At 39.9% G+C, this 13,932-nt stretch overlaps 1 protein-coding gene across 7 annotated transcripts; it reads left to right on the top strand.

Annotated features, from left to right (window-relative positions):
* The first annotated feature begins 9,552 nt into the window (after positions 1-9,552).
* Positions 9,553-13,657, top strand: ARMCX1 (armadillo repeat containing X-linked 1). Of its 7 annotated transcripts, none has more exons than XM_081278051.1 (5): positions 9,553-9,644; positions 9,997-10,044; positions 10,575-10,622; positions 11,386-11,484; positions 11,759-13,657. In XM_081278051.1, the coding sequence occupies exon 5, from the start codon at positions 11,892-11,894 to the stop codon at positions 13,281-13,283; it is 1,392 nt and encodes a 463-aa protein (XP_081134177.1). In that variant the 5' UTR covers positions 9,553-9,644; positions 9,997-10,044; positions 10,575-10,622; positions 11,386-11,484; positions 11,759-11,891; the 3' UTR covers positions 13,284-13,657. The 7 variants fall into 7 exon arrangements, with proteins under 7 accessions (XP_081134177.1, XP_081134172.1, XP_081134175.1 ...); XM_081278046.1 differs by having other exon boundaries at positions 9,577-9,644; positions 10,466-10,622; XM_081278049.1 differs by having other exon boundaries at positions 9,585-9,644; positions 10,484-10,622.
* The last annotated feature ends 275 nt before the right edge of the window (positions 13,658-13,932 follow it).

Genomic DNA, 13,932 nt, shown 5'->3' with positions numbered 1-13,932 from the left:
TAATCATAATAAAATAAGGAAGAAATACACATAATGACCACAGTATTGATTTCTGCAATTGGTTATGTTGTTATTGCTGGATTTTGTAACTACTTTTTTTCACTACAAATTCCAAATTCCCTTTGCCCTTCACATGTAACTCAGCTGGTAATGATTTTTTACTAGGTTGGGCAATCTAAACTTTCAATCTTGAAGTGTCTGACCTTTATTAGTCCTGCTTGAATTGAATTGTTTGTAATTTTGCATTGGGCTGTAGTTTTCCATTAATCCTATTGTTTAATCAGGATCTGTAACACCAGCTAGTAAGTACAGAAAGTCTCCTCATTGGCTGTTGATTTAGAGGCATGAGGAGTCCAAATTAGCTTGGTGATAATCTTAATTTTCAGTTCAGTGCAGTCATCATTAAGTTTACTTCTAGAAGCATTGCTCCCTTTTTAAGTAGGACCTCTAGACCAGAGAAGCATAAGATCATGAACATAAGAAGCAAGAATTTTACTAGTAGATCACTAGGGATGATAGTGATACCACTCCCATTTCTACTTCTTGTTTACTGGACTTGTGAATCATGATAATGGGAAAAACAGCACCATATCCTGGATGTTGATTTAGAGCATATACAGCTTCCTGGAGATTATTATCCCCATATGGAATTGCTTATAAGGAAATGCCACAGAGTTGGGACTGTAGCTGAGTCTTTACAAGGCCATTCCACTATTCAATCAAGTCAGCTGCTTCAGAATAATAGGGAACATGGTGTAAGACCAGTGAATTTCATGAACATGGGCCTATTGCATTTCACTTGCTGTGAAGTGAGTTCTTTGATGAGAAGAATTGGCAACATCCAGTTCATAATGTGCAGTTCAGGATTGCTGGTAACTTGATGGTCCTTGGTTAGGTGTCCAGTTTTTACTAAGGCTCACTAGCAAGTAAAAAACTTTCTTTAAAGGAAACTAATTATCTTCTAAAGATTGCATGGCTTTGCTCCAATATCCTAAGTGTCTGTACTGTGATTCACCTATAGAGACCTGTCAATAGGTCTAAAAGGTATCTTTACCTCCCACTGCTACTGACATTTCAAGCACTATTAAATCTTTTGGATCACACAGCCCAAGTAACAGAGCAGTTTGCAAGACAGTCTGGACCTATTGCAGATCCTTCTCTTGTTCTTGGGCCCTCCCTTAAAACTAGCAATTTTTTGGTTGCTTGATAAATGTGACAGATTAACACATCTGAATGAGAAATATGTTGCTTTTAAAAACCTCTGAACACTGTACCTCTCTTCTTGTGGTACAAGGATGCAGGTGCGATAACTTATCTTTCATCTTGGAAGAGATATTTCAAATACTCCACACCACTGGACTACTAGAAATTGTGCTGAGATGGAAAGCCCTTGATTTTTTGGTGTCCCTGCCTACATGCAAATACCTGGCTCATTAAGTCTAGAGTAGTTGCCATTTCTTCCTCACTTTGTTCAATCAGCATACTATCATCAATGTAGTGGAGAAGCATGGTAACTTGTGGAAGGGAAATGATATCAAGATCACTGTGGACTAATTTATGACATACAGGTGGAGAGTTGATAGACACTTGATGTAGGATAATGAAGGTGTTCCACTGATCTTCTTTTGTTGGGGGGTACTGGGGATTGAATTCAGGGGCACCATCCACTGAGCCACATCCTTATCCCTATTTTGTATTTTATTTAGAGACAGGATCTCACTAAACTGCTTCTGGTGGTCTTTTTAGCCCACGGCCAGCACAGGCTTCATAAATGAAGGTTCAGCTACGTGAGAAATCCAAAAAGGGAGTTTGAATTAAAGAGACAGACTCTAATTACCTTTAAACCAGCTCCAGGACTACTACCTCCAGTCTCAAGCTACCTATTAGAGTAGCGAGGTTTACTGAAGAGGAGAGAGAGAGAGAGAGAGAGAGAGAGAGAGAGAGAGAGAGAGAGAGAGAGAGAGAGAGAGAACATGCCAGGGTGTGGACATTTATTGGGGAACAAAAAATTCTGGGGAAAATCCCATCCAATGAAGATTAAGGGGGGGCAGTGTCCCAAGGTCAGGTGCGACGATTGGGTCTTTAAGGGTTGTGGCCAGACACGCCTCCACACGGACAAGCCCTCCCACCTGAGAAGGGTGGGGAAAGCTCTGGACACAAAGATGTGTCTAAGTGCCTCTCGCTAGCCAGGGAGGTAACTCAAATCACGTGCGAGGATGGCCTCCCACAGGTCTTCACAAGTACTTATTGAGAAAAACATCATTTGTTGGATCAAGAGCTGCATACCAGTTTTTAGGTAAGTGTTATTATGTTCAAGCCATGAGAATGCATCTGAAGCAGAAGCTGCAATTGGAATTACCACTTGGTTAAGTTTATGAAAATCCACTGTCATGTTCCAAGATCTGTTTTATGCACAGGCCAAACAGGCAATTTTATTGGGGATGTGGTGGGATCACCCCTCCATCAAGTCATTAATGGTGGCACTAATCTTTGAAACCCTGACAATATTGTAATATTGACTTTGGTTTCCTATTATCTTAAGTAGAGGCAGTTTAGTTGCACTTGACCTTTCCTACCATAACAGCCCTTACTCCACAAATAAGTGAACCAATATGGGGATCCTGCTTGCTGCTAGGTATGTCTATTCCAATGATGCATTCTTATGAATTATAGGGAAATAACCATTGAATGGGTTTACGGGGCTACGTGACCTATTGTGAAATGACCTAAATTAAAATTCCATTGATCTCCTTATTTTTGTAAGCTCCTACTCTGACTGGTGGGGGATAGTGATGTTTTAGGTTTCCTGGAATTAATATCAGTACAGAGCCAGTAGTTCCTGCAAGGTCTGTTTATTTCCTTTTCTCCAATGTATATTTATCTTGGTCACAGTTCATAGAGCCCCTTGGGGAAGGCTGGGAGGACTACCAGTAAAAAATTTTGGCAATGTCACAAAGTCCTTCCTCAAAGGGACCTGGCTTCCTCTTCATGTGAAGAATTGTTGGTTGTAAAGTGGCTCAAGCATGGGGAGCCAGGACTGTGTAGATTTATGACTTAAGTTAGACTTCTGTCCACTAAACCTAAAACTCATCAGTTTACACAAATTAAGTAAAAATTTAGTAACCTATAAACTTCTTTACTTCTAGGGATACAATGATCAACTAGGCATTGCCATAAGTTTGCAAATGAGACTCTTTTGTTTACTTCTTTGACTCTTCTGTTTACGTGCTAATCCGTCCTGTTTTCCCTTTGTTGATTGAGTGCTGTCATTCGGCCCTGGCCACTTCAGAATCCAATTATCCCTATTTTATTTAAAGATCCCAGTTCAGTGGCATCAGTTCTTATTGTAATCCCTACCCTTCAGAGAAGACTGATTCCAGAGCACTTAAATGATTCCGGGTCTGTCCTTATAAATTTATTTCTCATGACTGTGAAAAATATGCCCTCTAGATCCTTTAAGCATGGGAAAGCCAGTCTAATATGATAAATCCATTCTAATATTCCAATTTCTCCAAGCCTTGTGATATTTTCTGATATTGCAAACAATGGAAGTTCTGGCATTTCAACTTAATTTAGTGTGGGCTACCTTTTAATCCATATTTCATCCAACCAATCAAACCATCTAATCTTCAAGTTGAAAAATTAAATCCAGAATCTATGGTGGGGACAGGGAGTTGTCTCAGATTAAAGGCCTTATTCCACTCACGAATACATTCCCACCTATTCACCTCAGCCAGAGGTAAAACTGTACATAGAGTCCTGAAGTCATCCACTATATTTGAGGATGTAGACTTAAAGAGGGAGATTGGATTTTGTAACTGTTGTAGAAGTTGAGTAGAGCAAGTGGTTCAGGGAAGGGGGAGAGGAAAGAAAGGGAAGGTACTGAATAATGAGACTGAATCAAATTATATTCTGTGCAAATACAAACATGACACAGTGAATCCCAATATTATGAATAACTATGATGCACCAATAAAAATATCTGTTGTAGAAGACTACATTAACCACCAGTACTAACCAACATAAAGCCTCAATTATAAATAAAAACAAAAAACAAAGAACCCCAGACATAGAGTAAACCTAATAGCAAAAAAGATAGGTCCTAAAATAAAAGGTAAAGCAAGTCATCCTATATTATTCAGTTTACAGAAAATATAAGAGAATTTTAAGAAACTTCTAATTTGTGTTCCCAGAAGAACTTGAATGGACACTACATACATAGAACAAGAACAGACTGTTCTGAAAAAGACAAAATGGACATCCAAATGAGTTCTTGTCAGCTAAAAATATGATTGGTAAAATTAAAAATAAAACTTCACTAGAAGGGCTAAAGAACCTAATGTATATGGCTGGAGATGGAATTGATTATTATGACAATTAATCACAGAATTCATTCTAGTTTAAAAGAGAAATACATTAGAAAAATTTATGTGAAACAGAGCTTAAATACAGACAATTCAATAGCTACTCAAGGACTGTGAAAAATAAATAATTAATAATAGAAAAATTCTCCTCATGGTCTTGATCCTCTAGATCTAAATGACCCACCAAATGGTGAATAAGAAAAAAATTGAAGACATGCATAGAAAGGATAGACACATCATATTGAAACTTCTTAGTTATATAAAAAGCATAAAACTGGGGGCTGGGATTGTGGTTCAGTGGCAGAGTGCTTGCCTAGCATGTGTTAGGCACTGGATTCAATTCTCAGCACCACATATAAGTAAAATAAAGGTCCATTGGCAACTAAAAAAATATTTTAAAGAGAGCGTAAAACCATACAAGCTTCCAGAGAGAGGAAAAAATTAACTTTTAAAGGGAAGAAATGAGAAGACCATTGGTTTTCTTGTCTGAAAAAACTTTTTGCTAGAATAAAGAACAGAATAATGGAGGAAAGTCTCTAAAGTTCTGAATAAAAAAAACATGAACCTAGAATTCTGTACACAACCAATCACATATAGTAGAAATAATTTGTGAATCTTAATGTAATTTTTAAGAAAGAATTCCTAAAATGATACTGACATACTCTAAAATAAAGTAACAACTGAAATTTAAGATGGCATAAACACATTTGGAAGCAGAGTTAGGATAAGATTAAAGGAATATTAAAAGTTATATCTTATTTGAGATTGAGAATAGTTATAGATATGGATTAAATTGTAGCACTGGTAGAAGATATGTTTATACATGTTTGATAATATTTTTACCAAATTACGTAGAACTTACAAGATACTAAAGGAAAAAAAAAACATGCCATGAAAAAACAAAAAGATGCAATAAGAAATCATGACTAATAAAAAACAAAATGATGGCAGGAATAAGACCAAAATGAAGCAATCACAATTAATGTGGATGGTTAAATTCCTCTATTAATAAACAAAAACTTTCCAGATGGGCTTAAAAGAACCAAGTGGTCAAGAGTGGTGGTGCATCCTTATAATTCCAGTGATTCAGGGGGCTGAGGCAGGAGGATCACAAATTTGAGGCCAGCCTCAGCAGTTTAGCAAGGCTCTAAGCAACTTAGAAAAACCTTTTCTCAGGAGGATCATGAGTTCAAAGCCAGCCTCATCAATGGCGAGGCACTAAGCAACTGAGTGAAACCCTACCTCTAAATAAAATACAAAATAGAGCTGGGGATGTAGCTCAGTGGTTGAGTTCCCCTGAGTTCAATTCCTGGTACCCACCCATCAAAAAATAAAAACTAAAAATAAAAACCCTGTCTCAAAATAAAACAAAAGTAAGGGGGCTGTGGATGTCACTCAGTAGTAAAGCACCTCTGAATTCAATCCCCAGTACAAAAAAGAAGAACCAAGCAATATAATCTTTATAAGGCATGCATTAAAACCAGACACAGAAATGCTGAAAATAAAAAGATGAAAAAATAAGCCAGACACATTCAAATCTTAAAAATCAGGAGTGCTAAGATGGATATAAAATACATTTAAAGTAAAGTGTACCAAAAGGTACAAATAAAGCTATTTTATATTTATAAATAATATGCTCTAATGAGACTGTAATAGGAAATTTCATTCCTCAAACAGCATGCTACTGAAATATGCAAATAAAAATTATTGACAATATAGCAAAAACAATATTATCCATTGAAATTTGGACTAGCAGTTTAGCTAATTACTTGTAAGCAATTAGCAAGTTAGCTAATTGAAAAATAGAGACATGGGAGAAAATAGTAAAGTACATGTTAGACATTTTATTTTAATTTAGAATATATAAATTTACATTCATCTGGCTGCTTTTGATGCAGGGCCAACTATTTTCCTTTGAGTAGAAGTCTTCTGATTAAGAGTTTCCTGTCATTTTTCCTCTATAAACCATGGCCATGATGTATCATCTGTAATTTTCAGTTTTGTTAACTATAGAACAACATTGTTTAGCAGATCTCTAAAACTTATTCATCTTATATAATTGAAACTTTATGCCCACTGAACAGCAACTCCTCATCTCCCCTCCACCCAGCTCCTGGCAACCACACTGTTCTACTGTTTTATGAGTTTGACTATTTTAGATACTTCATATAAGTGGAATCACACAGTATTTATTCTTTTGTGAGTGGTATATTTCACTTAGCTTAACTTTCAAATTCATCCATATTATCACATGTAGCAGGATTTCCTTATTTTTTTAAGGCTCAATAACATTCTATTGTATATATTCCAAGTTTTCTTTCTTCATTCATCTGTTGATGGACATTCAGCTTTCTTGCAAAACTGGGTTATTGTGAATAATGCTGCAATGAACATGAGAGTACAGGCATCTCTTTGAAACCTTGATTTAAATACTTTCAAATATTAACTTTGAAGTTTAATTTTTGGATGTATCCCTATATGATTTTCATAATGTCTGCTCCATTTTACATTCCCACCAACAATGTATTGTACAAGAGTTCCAATTTTTTCACATCCTCACCAACACTTGCTATATTTTGTCTTTTTGATAATAGGCATTCTTATTGGAGTGAGGTGATATGTCATGGTTTTGATTTGTATTTCCTGATGATTAGCTGTGTTGAGGACTTTTCATATATCTGTTGGTCATTTTTACATGTTCTTTGGGAAAATGCCTATTTAAATACTTTGTCCGTTAACATTGGATTATTTGTTTGCTGCTGAGTTGTTTGAGTTCCTTATATATCCTGAATATTACTCCCTTGTAGAAAGACTCCATTTTAAAGATATCGGTTCTTTTTTTTTTTTTTTAAGAGAGAGTGAGAGGGGGAGAGAGAGAGAGAGAACATAACATCTTTCTTTGTATGTGGTGCTGAGGATCGAACCAGGCTGCACGCATGCCAGGGGAGCGCGCTACCGCTTGAGCCACATCCCCAGCCCAAGATATCGGTTCTTGGTGCTGGGGTTGTGGCTCAGAGGCAGGGTGTTTGCCTAGCATGTGTGAAGCCCTGGGTTTGATCCTCATATAAATAAATAAAATATTGTATTGTGTCCAACTAAAACTAAAAAATAAATATTAAAAAAGATATAGGTTCTTTAATTTTTTTTTTTTTAGTTGTCGCTGGACCTTTACTTTATTTTTTATACGTGTTGCTGAGAATTGAACCCAGTGCTTCACACATGTTACGCAAGTGCTCTACCACTGAGCTACAACCCCAGCCTAAGATATCGGTTCTTAAAGTACAGATTTATTTTACTAAATGTTTACAGTTTTATTCTATATATTGATTGTTGAACCTTGTAACTTGACACATCTTCACACATATGTTCTTTATATTTGCATAATGTAAGGCAGAAATTGTTAAAAGTGGATGTTAGTGGAATGGGCATTGCAGGGCCCTTTTACCTTTTCCTGTACACATTTTCTTACTGCACATGTTTAAAAGAAATAAGTGTATATCGTGAGGGGGGATAGATAGATAGATATTGATTTTCTATTGAAGGGATATATCCTTTTTTTCTAAGAGAGTAGTTTTAAGTCTTTTAAAGTCATATATGTCTTAGCCATATATGTCTGTAAGAATCTGTTCAAAGCTATGATTCCTCTCTACTGAAATGAACATGTTGTGTATACACACAACTTTAATACAATTTCTGATGGTTCACAGAATTGATGAGGTAAGAATACCTACTCTAGGTTAAGTGTGGCCAGTGTGAATTATTCCTTGGGCCTGTGTACATGTTCGACTGAAGATGTACCAAGGTGGGTATAAAGTGGCAGGCAGTGAACCTGCAGCAAGGTTAGGTTCCTCAAGGGTGACTTGAAGTTAAGGAGGCCAGAGAGGAGAAGCTCAATAGGTTGTACTTCTTAGATCAGGTGGTGACAGCAGTGTTAGAAGCACTGTAAATAAGGGAGGAAAGGTGGTAGGGAACAGATTTCTCTTTATGCATTGTTGAGTTACTTCTGTGGGACTTTGGGAAGGGAGGAAATGAAGGAGCCTCAGGTAATCACCTGCATACGGTGGCATTTATCATCTAATCATATATCCACACTTATTTTTGGACTGAGTAAAAAACAGGTGCCTGAATACACCAAAATGAGAGGATTTGGAATCTGGGAGGGTTGAAAGGGTAGCTAGTCCCCCACTTCTTGACAGGGCAGGGAGGATGGGACCATCTCTGCCTCCCTCACTCTCAGCTGCCTCAGCCTTAGTAGATTGTAATCTGATCCAGGAGCAGGTGTTCAGCACAGCCATCAAATCACAAGAAGTTCACACAGCAGTCAGCCAAGACTTTGGGAACTTAAATGTATGTTTTTTCTTGAATCAAATGAGGCAAGATTTTCTTGCTTTTAGTTTACCAAATTGAAAGTTGAGTCAAAAGGAGAAAAAGTAAATGAGCCGTCTGCATAAAATGACCAAGATTAGACAACTGATCGTCACTTCATGGACTAATTTATGGATCATGTAAAAATTTTCAGTTTTCAATTTTAAAACAAGTTAGTATGTCTGAAAGCTACTATTCAGCTGTAACTAGTACAAACATTTTTCTTGAGTTACAAACAAATGCAATGAAATTAATGAGGCCTATTTTTTCCTCCCTCTTAAATTTTACACTCAAATGAAAATGGGCACTTTTTATTTTCTCAATGGAAAAGTAATGCACTAATGATAAATTGAACAGAAAAATTTAAGAAAGTAAGACCCTCCCATTACTTATCATCCTTTTCTGAGATCCTGCCCACACCCTGATTTGGCATAGGGGTGCAGTAAAAATATTGGACCTTCAGAGCTGAAGGGGTGAGAAGTGAAGGGAAAAGCAGTTGGATTAGAAATAAAGAAGATACAAAATTATTCCTCAAAGAGGAATAAAAGGCCGGTGGACATGCAAGCAGATGCAGTCTCTCCGTGTTAACCAAAGAAAGGCAAATTGCAACCATGAGGAGAAGCTAATTATGGTCTCTGGAACTGGTAAAGAGGAAAATGAGTGGCAGGACCTGATGTGGCAGGGAAGGTAGGGGGAGGGCCGGCTTCTGCCGCACTGCTGGTGGGAGTGGTAATTGGGGTCCTGATCTCATGGGTGACGTGGCCCTCACGTGAGCTGGAGCCGACGTGTGCAAACGTCCTTCTAACACTGGTCTTCCTTAGGTCTGTTTGTGATCTCCCTGTTATTGCCTTAGAGAACCAGCTGGCTGCGGTGGAGGGAAGGAGGAGGAGGAGGTAACTGCCTGAATCCCAGCAGGTCTGTGCGTGAATGGGCGCTTCCTGGGAATCCCTGCCTTTTAGGTAGTGGGGGGTGGAGATTGAAGAGACTTGGCGTGCTTTCTCCACACGCTTGCATGATCCCTGGCCCTTCCTAGAACAAAAATGGTGGAATTTGGAGTGTCAGATTTCGGGGAAGACCCCAGAATAGGAGCGGGAATCTTTGGCATCCCAGGGCTTTGAATCAGGAAGGGTAGGATTGTTGTCTTGGGGCCGAGTGACTAGATGACTGTCATATTCATAGTCATAGTCATATTCATATTCTCTCTCTCTCTCTCTCTCTCTCTCTCTCTCTCTCTCTCTCTCTCTCTCTCTCTCTCTCTCCCTGTAAGGCACTGTAGAATTTGGAGCAAAGACTAATCCACCACGAATTCCTGCAGGTCAGTGTAAAGCTAGGGTTGCTTCACAGCCCCTGGAAGGGTGGGGAAGACTGAAGATCTTTCCATAATTTAAGGCTATTATTAACACTCCTGCAATTTCCCAGCCACCCCCCCCCCCGCGCCGCAACAAGGGAAAATGGTTATCACTGGGAGTGAGTTTTGTTGGGGGAGGGGAACAGAAGAGATCCTTTGGTCTCCTTTCACTCTTAGAGTTTTCTGTACTCCTGCATCCTATCTCCCTCCCCCCGTTTCCAGTGGTTCCAAAGGAGTGTGGTTTTTGCTGGGAAAATGGCCGACCGCTGGGGCTGTGGGTGCTGGGGGTGGGGGAGATGCTGGGTGGAGCTGGAGGGCTGGTGTCAGCGGAGACCAGAGTAGTGGGGATGGGTGAGATGCAAAAAGGTGAAATCTGCCTGACATTCAGAACCTCGAATCTGGAAAGGCTGGTATTGGGATTCTCAGACCTGTTCTTGTATCCACTGAGTCAATCATCTTTGCTGTGTCTCCCGTGGCTGTGAATCCTGCGCCTGAAGGCCTGTCCAACCCTAACAGCAGGAAGGAGAGAATTTGTCCAGATCCAAGTAGGTCAGAGTGAAGGTGATGGTATTGGGGCCTATGGGGTGGAGGATGATGGTGATTCTAAACTCTAGGGGGCTGCTGGGACTCCTTCTTATTCCCCTCTTTTCCTTCTCTCTACATGGGGAGCTTGCAAAAGAAAGTGCTCTGCAGTTACCAGATGGGCAAGGAGGTGGTTGGGAGGGGGGCCGGTGTCAAGAGAGGCCTGGCATGGAGTTGGGATGGGGAGGAATTTACTCCGATTCACTGTTTGGGGTACAGTGTTGATCTGTCTACCAAGCCCTCAGTCTTAAAGCTTGTCAGTCCTTAAGTTTGGTGGAGGCAGAAACCGAGATGAAGAAGAAAGGACATTGCTCCCTAGCATGGGAAACTGGTATAATTGGGCAGGGAGTGGGGAGGATATTCTGGTACCTTTGAGATGGCGGGGGTTGGGGAAGCAAGGGCAGAGTGCTAGGTCTTCACACATTTCAGGTCCATCTAGCTTCTAGTTGCTACTCTCCTACATCATCCTTATCAGTATAAGTGAGTGTGGCATCACCTTCTGAGGAAGTGATTGAAAGGAGAGAGAATCATCTAAGGAGGAGGGAGAGGAAGATAATTTCAAGGCTCCAACTCTGTGAGGAGAGGAGGGTAACAAAAGCTGAAAAACATTGTGGAACGAGAGACAAGGGCCAGTGATTCAGAACAGGAACATTATGTACTGTCCTAGGTGAGTTCCATCTGTCCCCTGAACTCTCAGCACCTCCCTCCCTATTCCCTTATCTGCAGATCTACAGGACTGAGTGCACTTGGATGCTACAAAGAGAAAAAAGCAATTGCACCAACCCCTGCTTGTGTATTGAGGACACCACTGCCTCAAGACATCTGGTAGGCAGAGGTTATAGGGAACTCATCAAAGACTTTGAATTTAACACTCCTGGATGGAGTTGTAGAACATGAGGTGGGAAAGTCTGGATATGGAGAAATTTTTCAAAATGAGCTTCCCAGTAGAGGAAAGCAATCAGTGATCTAGATACTAGTCCCTAAGTCCTGGCCAATAATCTCATAGGTTTATATGTTTGCGGTTAGGTGGTTCAGTCTGTCTGCATGCAGAGGCACAAAAGGAGGAGTTCATGACCTGAAACCTTTTCTTTATTCCTAGGTCCCCCTGTATCAGTAGTTGCAACATCGACTGCCCTCAGCAGCTGAAGACTTCACCTTCTATTTGGAAGAATTTTTCTGGGCCAGAGCAAGCCTGCTCTGTGCTGGGTTAAGGGATTCACCTCAGCTGTACCATGGGCAGAACTAGGGAAGCTGGCTGTGTAGCAGCTGGCATGGTCATCGGGGCTGGTGCCTGCTACTGTGTATACAGACTGACCTGGGGAAAAGATGAGAATGAGAAAATCTGGGATGATGATGATGATGATGATGATGAAGAAGAAGAAGAAGAAGAAGAAGAATCTAGTGATATATCAGAAATTGGGGTGGAGCCTGAGAAAGGATCTAAGACTAATATTGGAGTGGGGGCTGGAACCCAATCTCCAGGTGACATAGAGGCCAGGCCTGAGGTAAACTTGGGTCCTGAAAGTGATCCAGGTATAAAGAAGGAGGCTCACTTGGGATCCCAGAATGGAGGTGGCCTAGAGGCTAAGGCCAAGGCCCTTTTTAATATCCTGAAGGAACAGGCAAGTGCAAAGGCAGGCAAAGGGGTTAGAGTTGGCAACATCTCTGGAAATAGGACCCTTGCACCAAGTTTGCCCTGTCCAGGAGGCAGGGGTGGAGGCTGCCACCCCACCAAGGCTAGGGCTGGGAGCAGGTCAAGTGGAAAATCCAAGGGAAAGTCACGAAGCAAGAGCACCAGGGTTCCAGCTACAACATGGCCTGTCCGCAAGGGCAAGTTCAACTTTCCCTATAAAATTGATGATATTCTGAGTGCTCCTGACCTTCAAAAGGTCCTTAATATCCTGGAGAGAACAAATGATCCTTTTATTCAAGAAGTAGCCTTGGTCACTCTGGGTAATAATGCGGCATATTCATTTAACCAAAATGCCATACGTGAATTAGGTGGTGTCCCTATTATTGCAAAACTGATAAAAACAAAAGATCCCATTATTAGGGAAAAGACTTACAATGCCCTTAATAACTTGAGTGTGAATGCAGAAAATCAGGGCAAGATTAAGACATACATCAGTCAAGTATGTGATGACACCATGGTCTGTCGCCTGGACTCAGCTGTGCAAATGGCTGGACTAAGACTGTTAACCAACATGACTGTGACTAATCATTACCAACATTTGCTCTCCTATTCTTTTCCAGACTTTTTTGCATTGTTATTCCTGGGAAATCATTTCACCAAGATACAGATTATGAAACTAATTATAAACTTCACTGAAAATCCAGCCATGACAAGAGAGCTGGTCAGTTGTAAAGTACCATCAGAATTGATTTCCCTCTTTAATAAAGAATGGGATAGAGAGATTCTTCTTAATATCCTTACCCTTTTTGAGAATATAAATGACAACATAAAAAGCGAGGGGCTTGCATCATCCAGAAAAGAATTCAGCAGAAGTTCACTCTTTTTCTTGTTCAAAGAATCTGGAGTATGTGTTAAGAAAATCAGAGCATTAGCAAATCACAATGATCTGGTGGTGAAAGTAAAAGTTCTAAAAGTATTAACCAAACTCTAATTTGGAGTCTGCCCCCAAAATTACTGTGGCAATTTTTAAGTTTGCACTTGGGAACAATGTGTTTTGTCAATTCTTTGTTTTCACTGATATTACAAAGATGCTTTCAGCTGCTATTTTGGAATAATGAATACAGCAGATTATCAACAGTGATTGATGCTGAATTTAGACTGGACCATTCTGAGGATGCTAGATGAGTATTAGAGCTTGTACAGAGAAAGCGCTTATTGATTTGATCTTGATACCTACATTATTTTTTACTCTGTAACTCTGTATACAGTGAGTATACATCATGATTAGTTACACTTTTGTATTGGTTTACATTTGTTAGTCTACAACTTGTGTCTTATCAATAAAGTTGTGTGCTTTAAGCAGCAGAAAAAAGACATTGTCATTTTCCTTAAGTTTATGATCTGTTTGAAGAGACAAGGTATATGGAAACAAAAATATATTAACTAGGCCATCCAGTCACAGCCGTATGCATCCCCATCAATGCTTAGAGGCAGCAGAAACTGCTGACTCCACCAGTGCTCAGAGAAGGTTTTACAGAGGAGAGGGACACTAGGACACTCGAAGTAAGCTGGGCTTGAAGGATAAGATAGAAAAGCCAGAAGGGCATTCAAGGAGGGAAGAGGGTGGAAGAAAGGCAAGG

The sequence above is a fragment of the Spermophilus citellus genome (assembly GCF_964194105.1).
Source record: "Spermophilus citellus genome assembly, chromosome: X".
Taxonomy (NCBI): Eukaryota; Metazoa; Chordata; class Mammalia; order Rodentia; family Sciuridae; genus Spermophilus; species Spermophilus citellus.
Note: the sequence above shows the minus strand (reverse complement) of the source record. Positions and strands in the feature narration are given on the sequence as shown.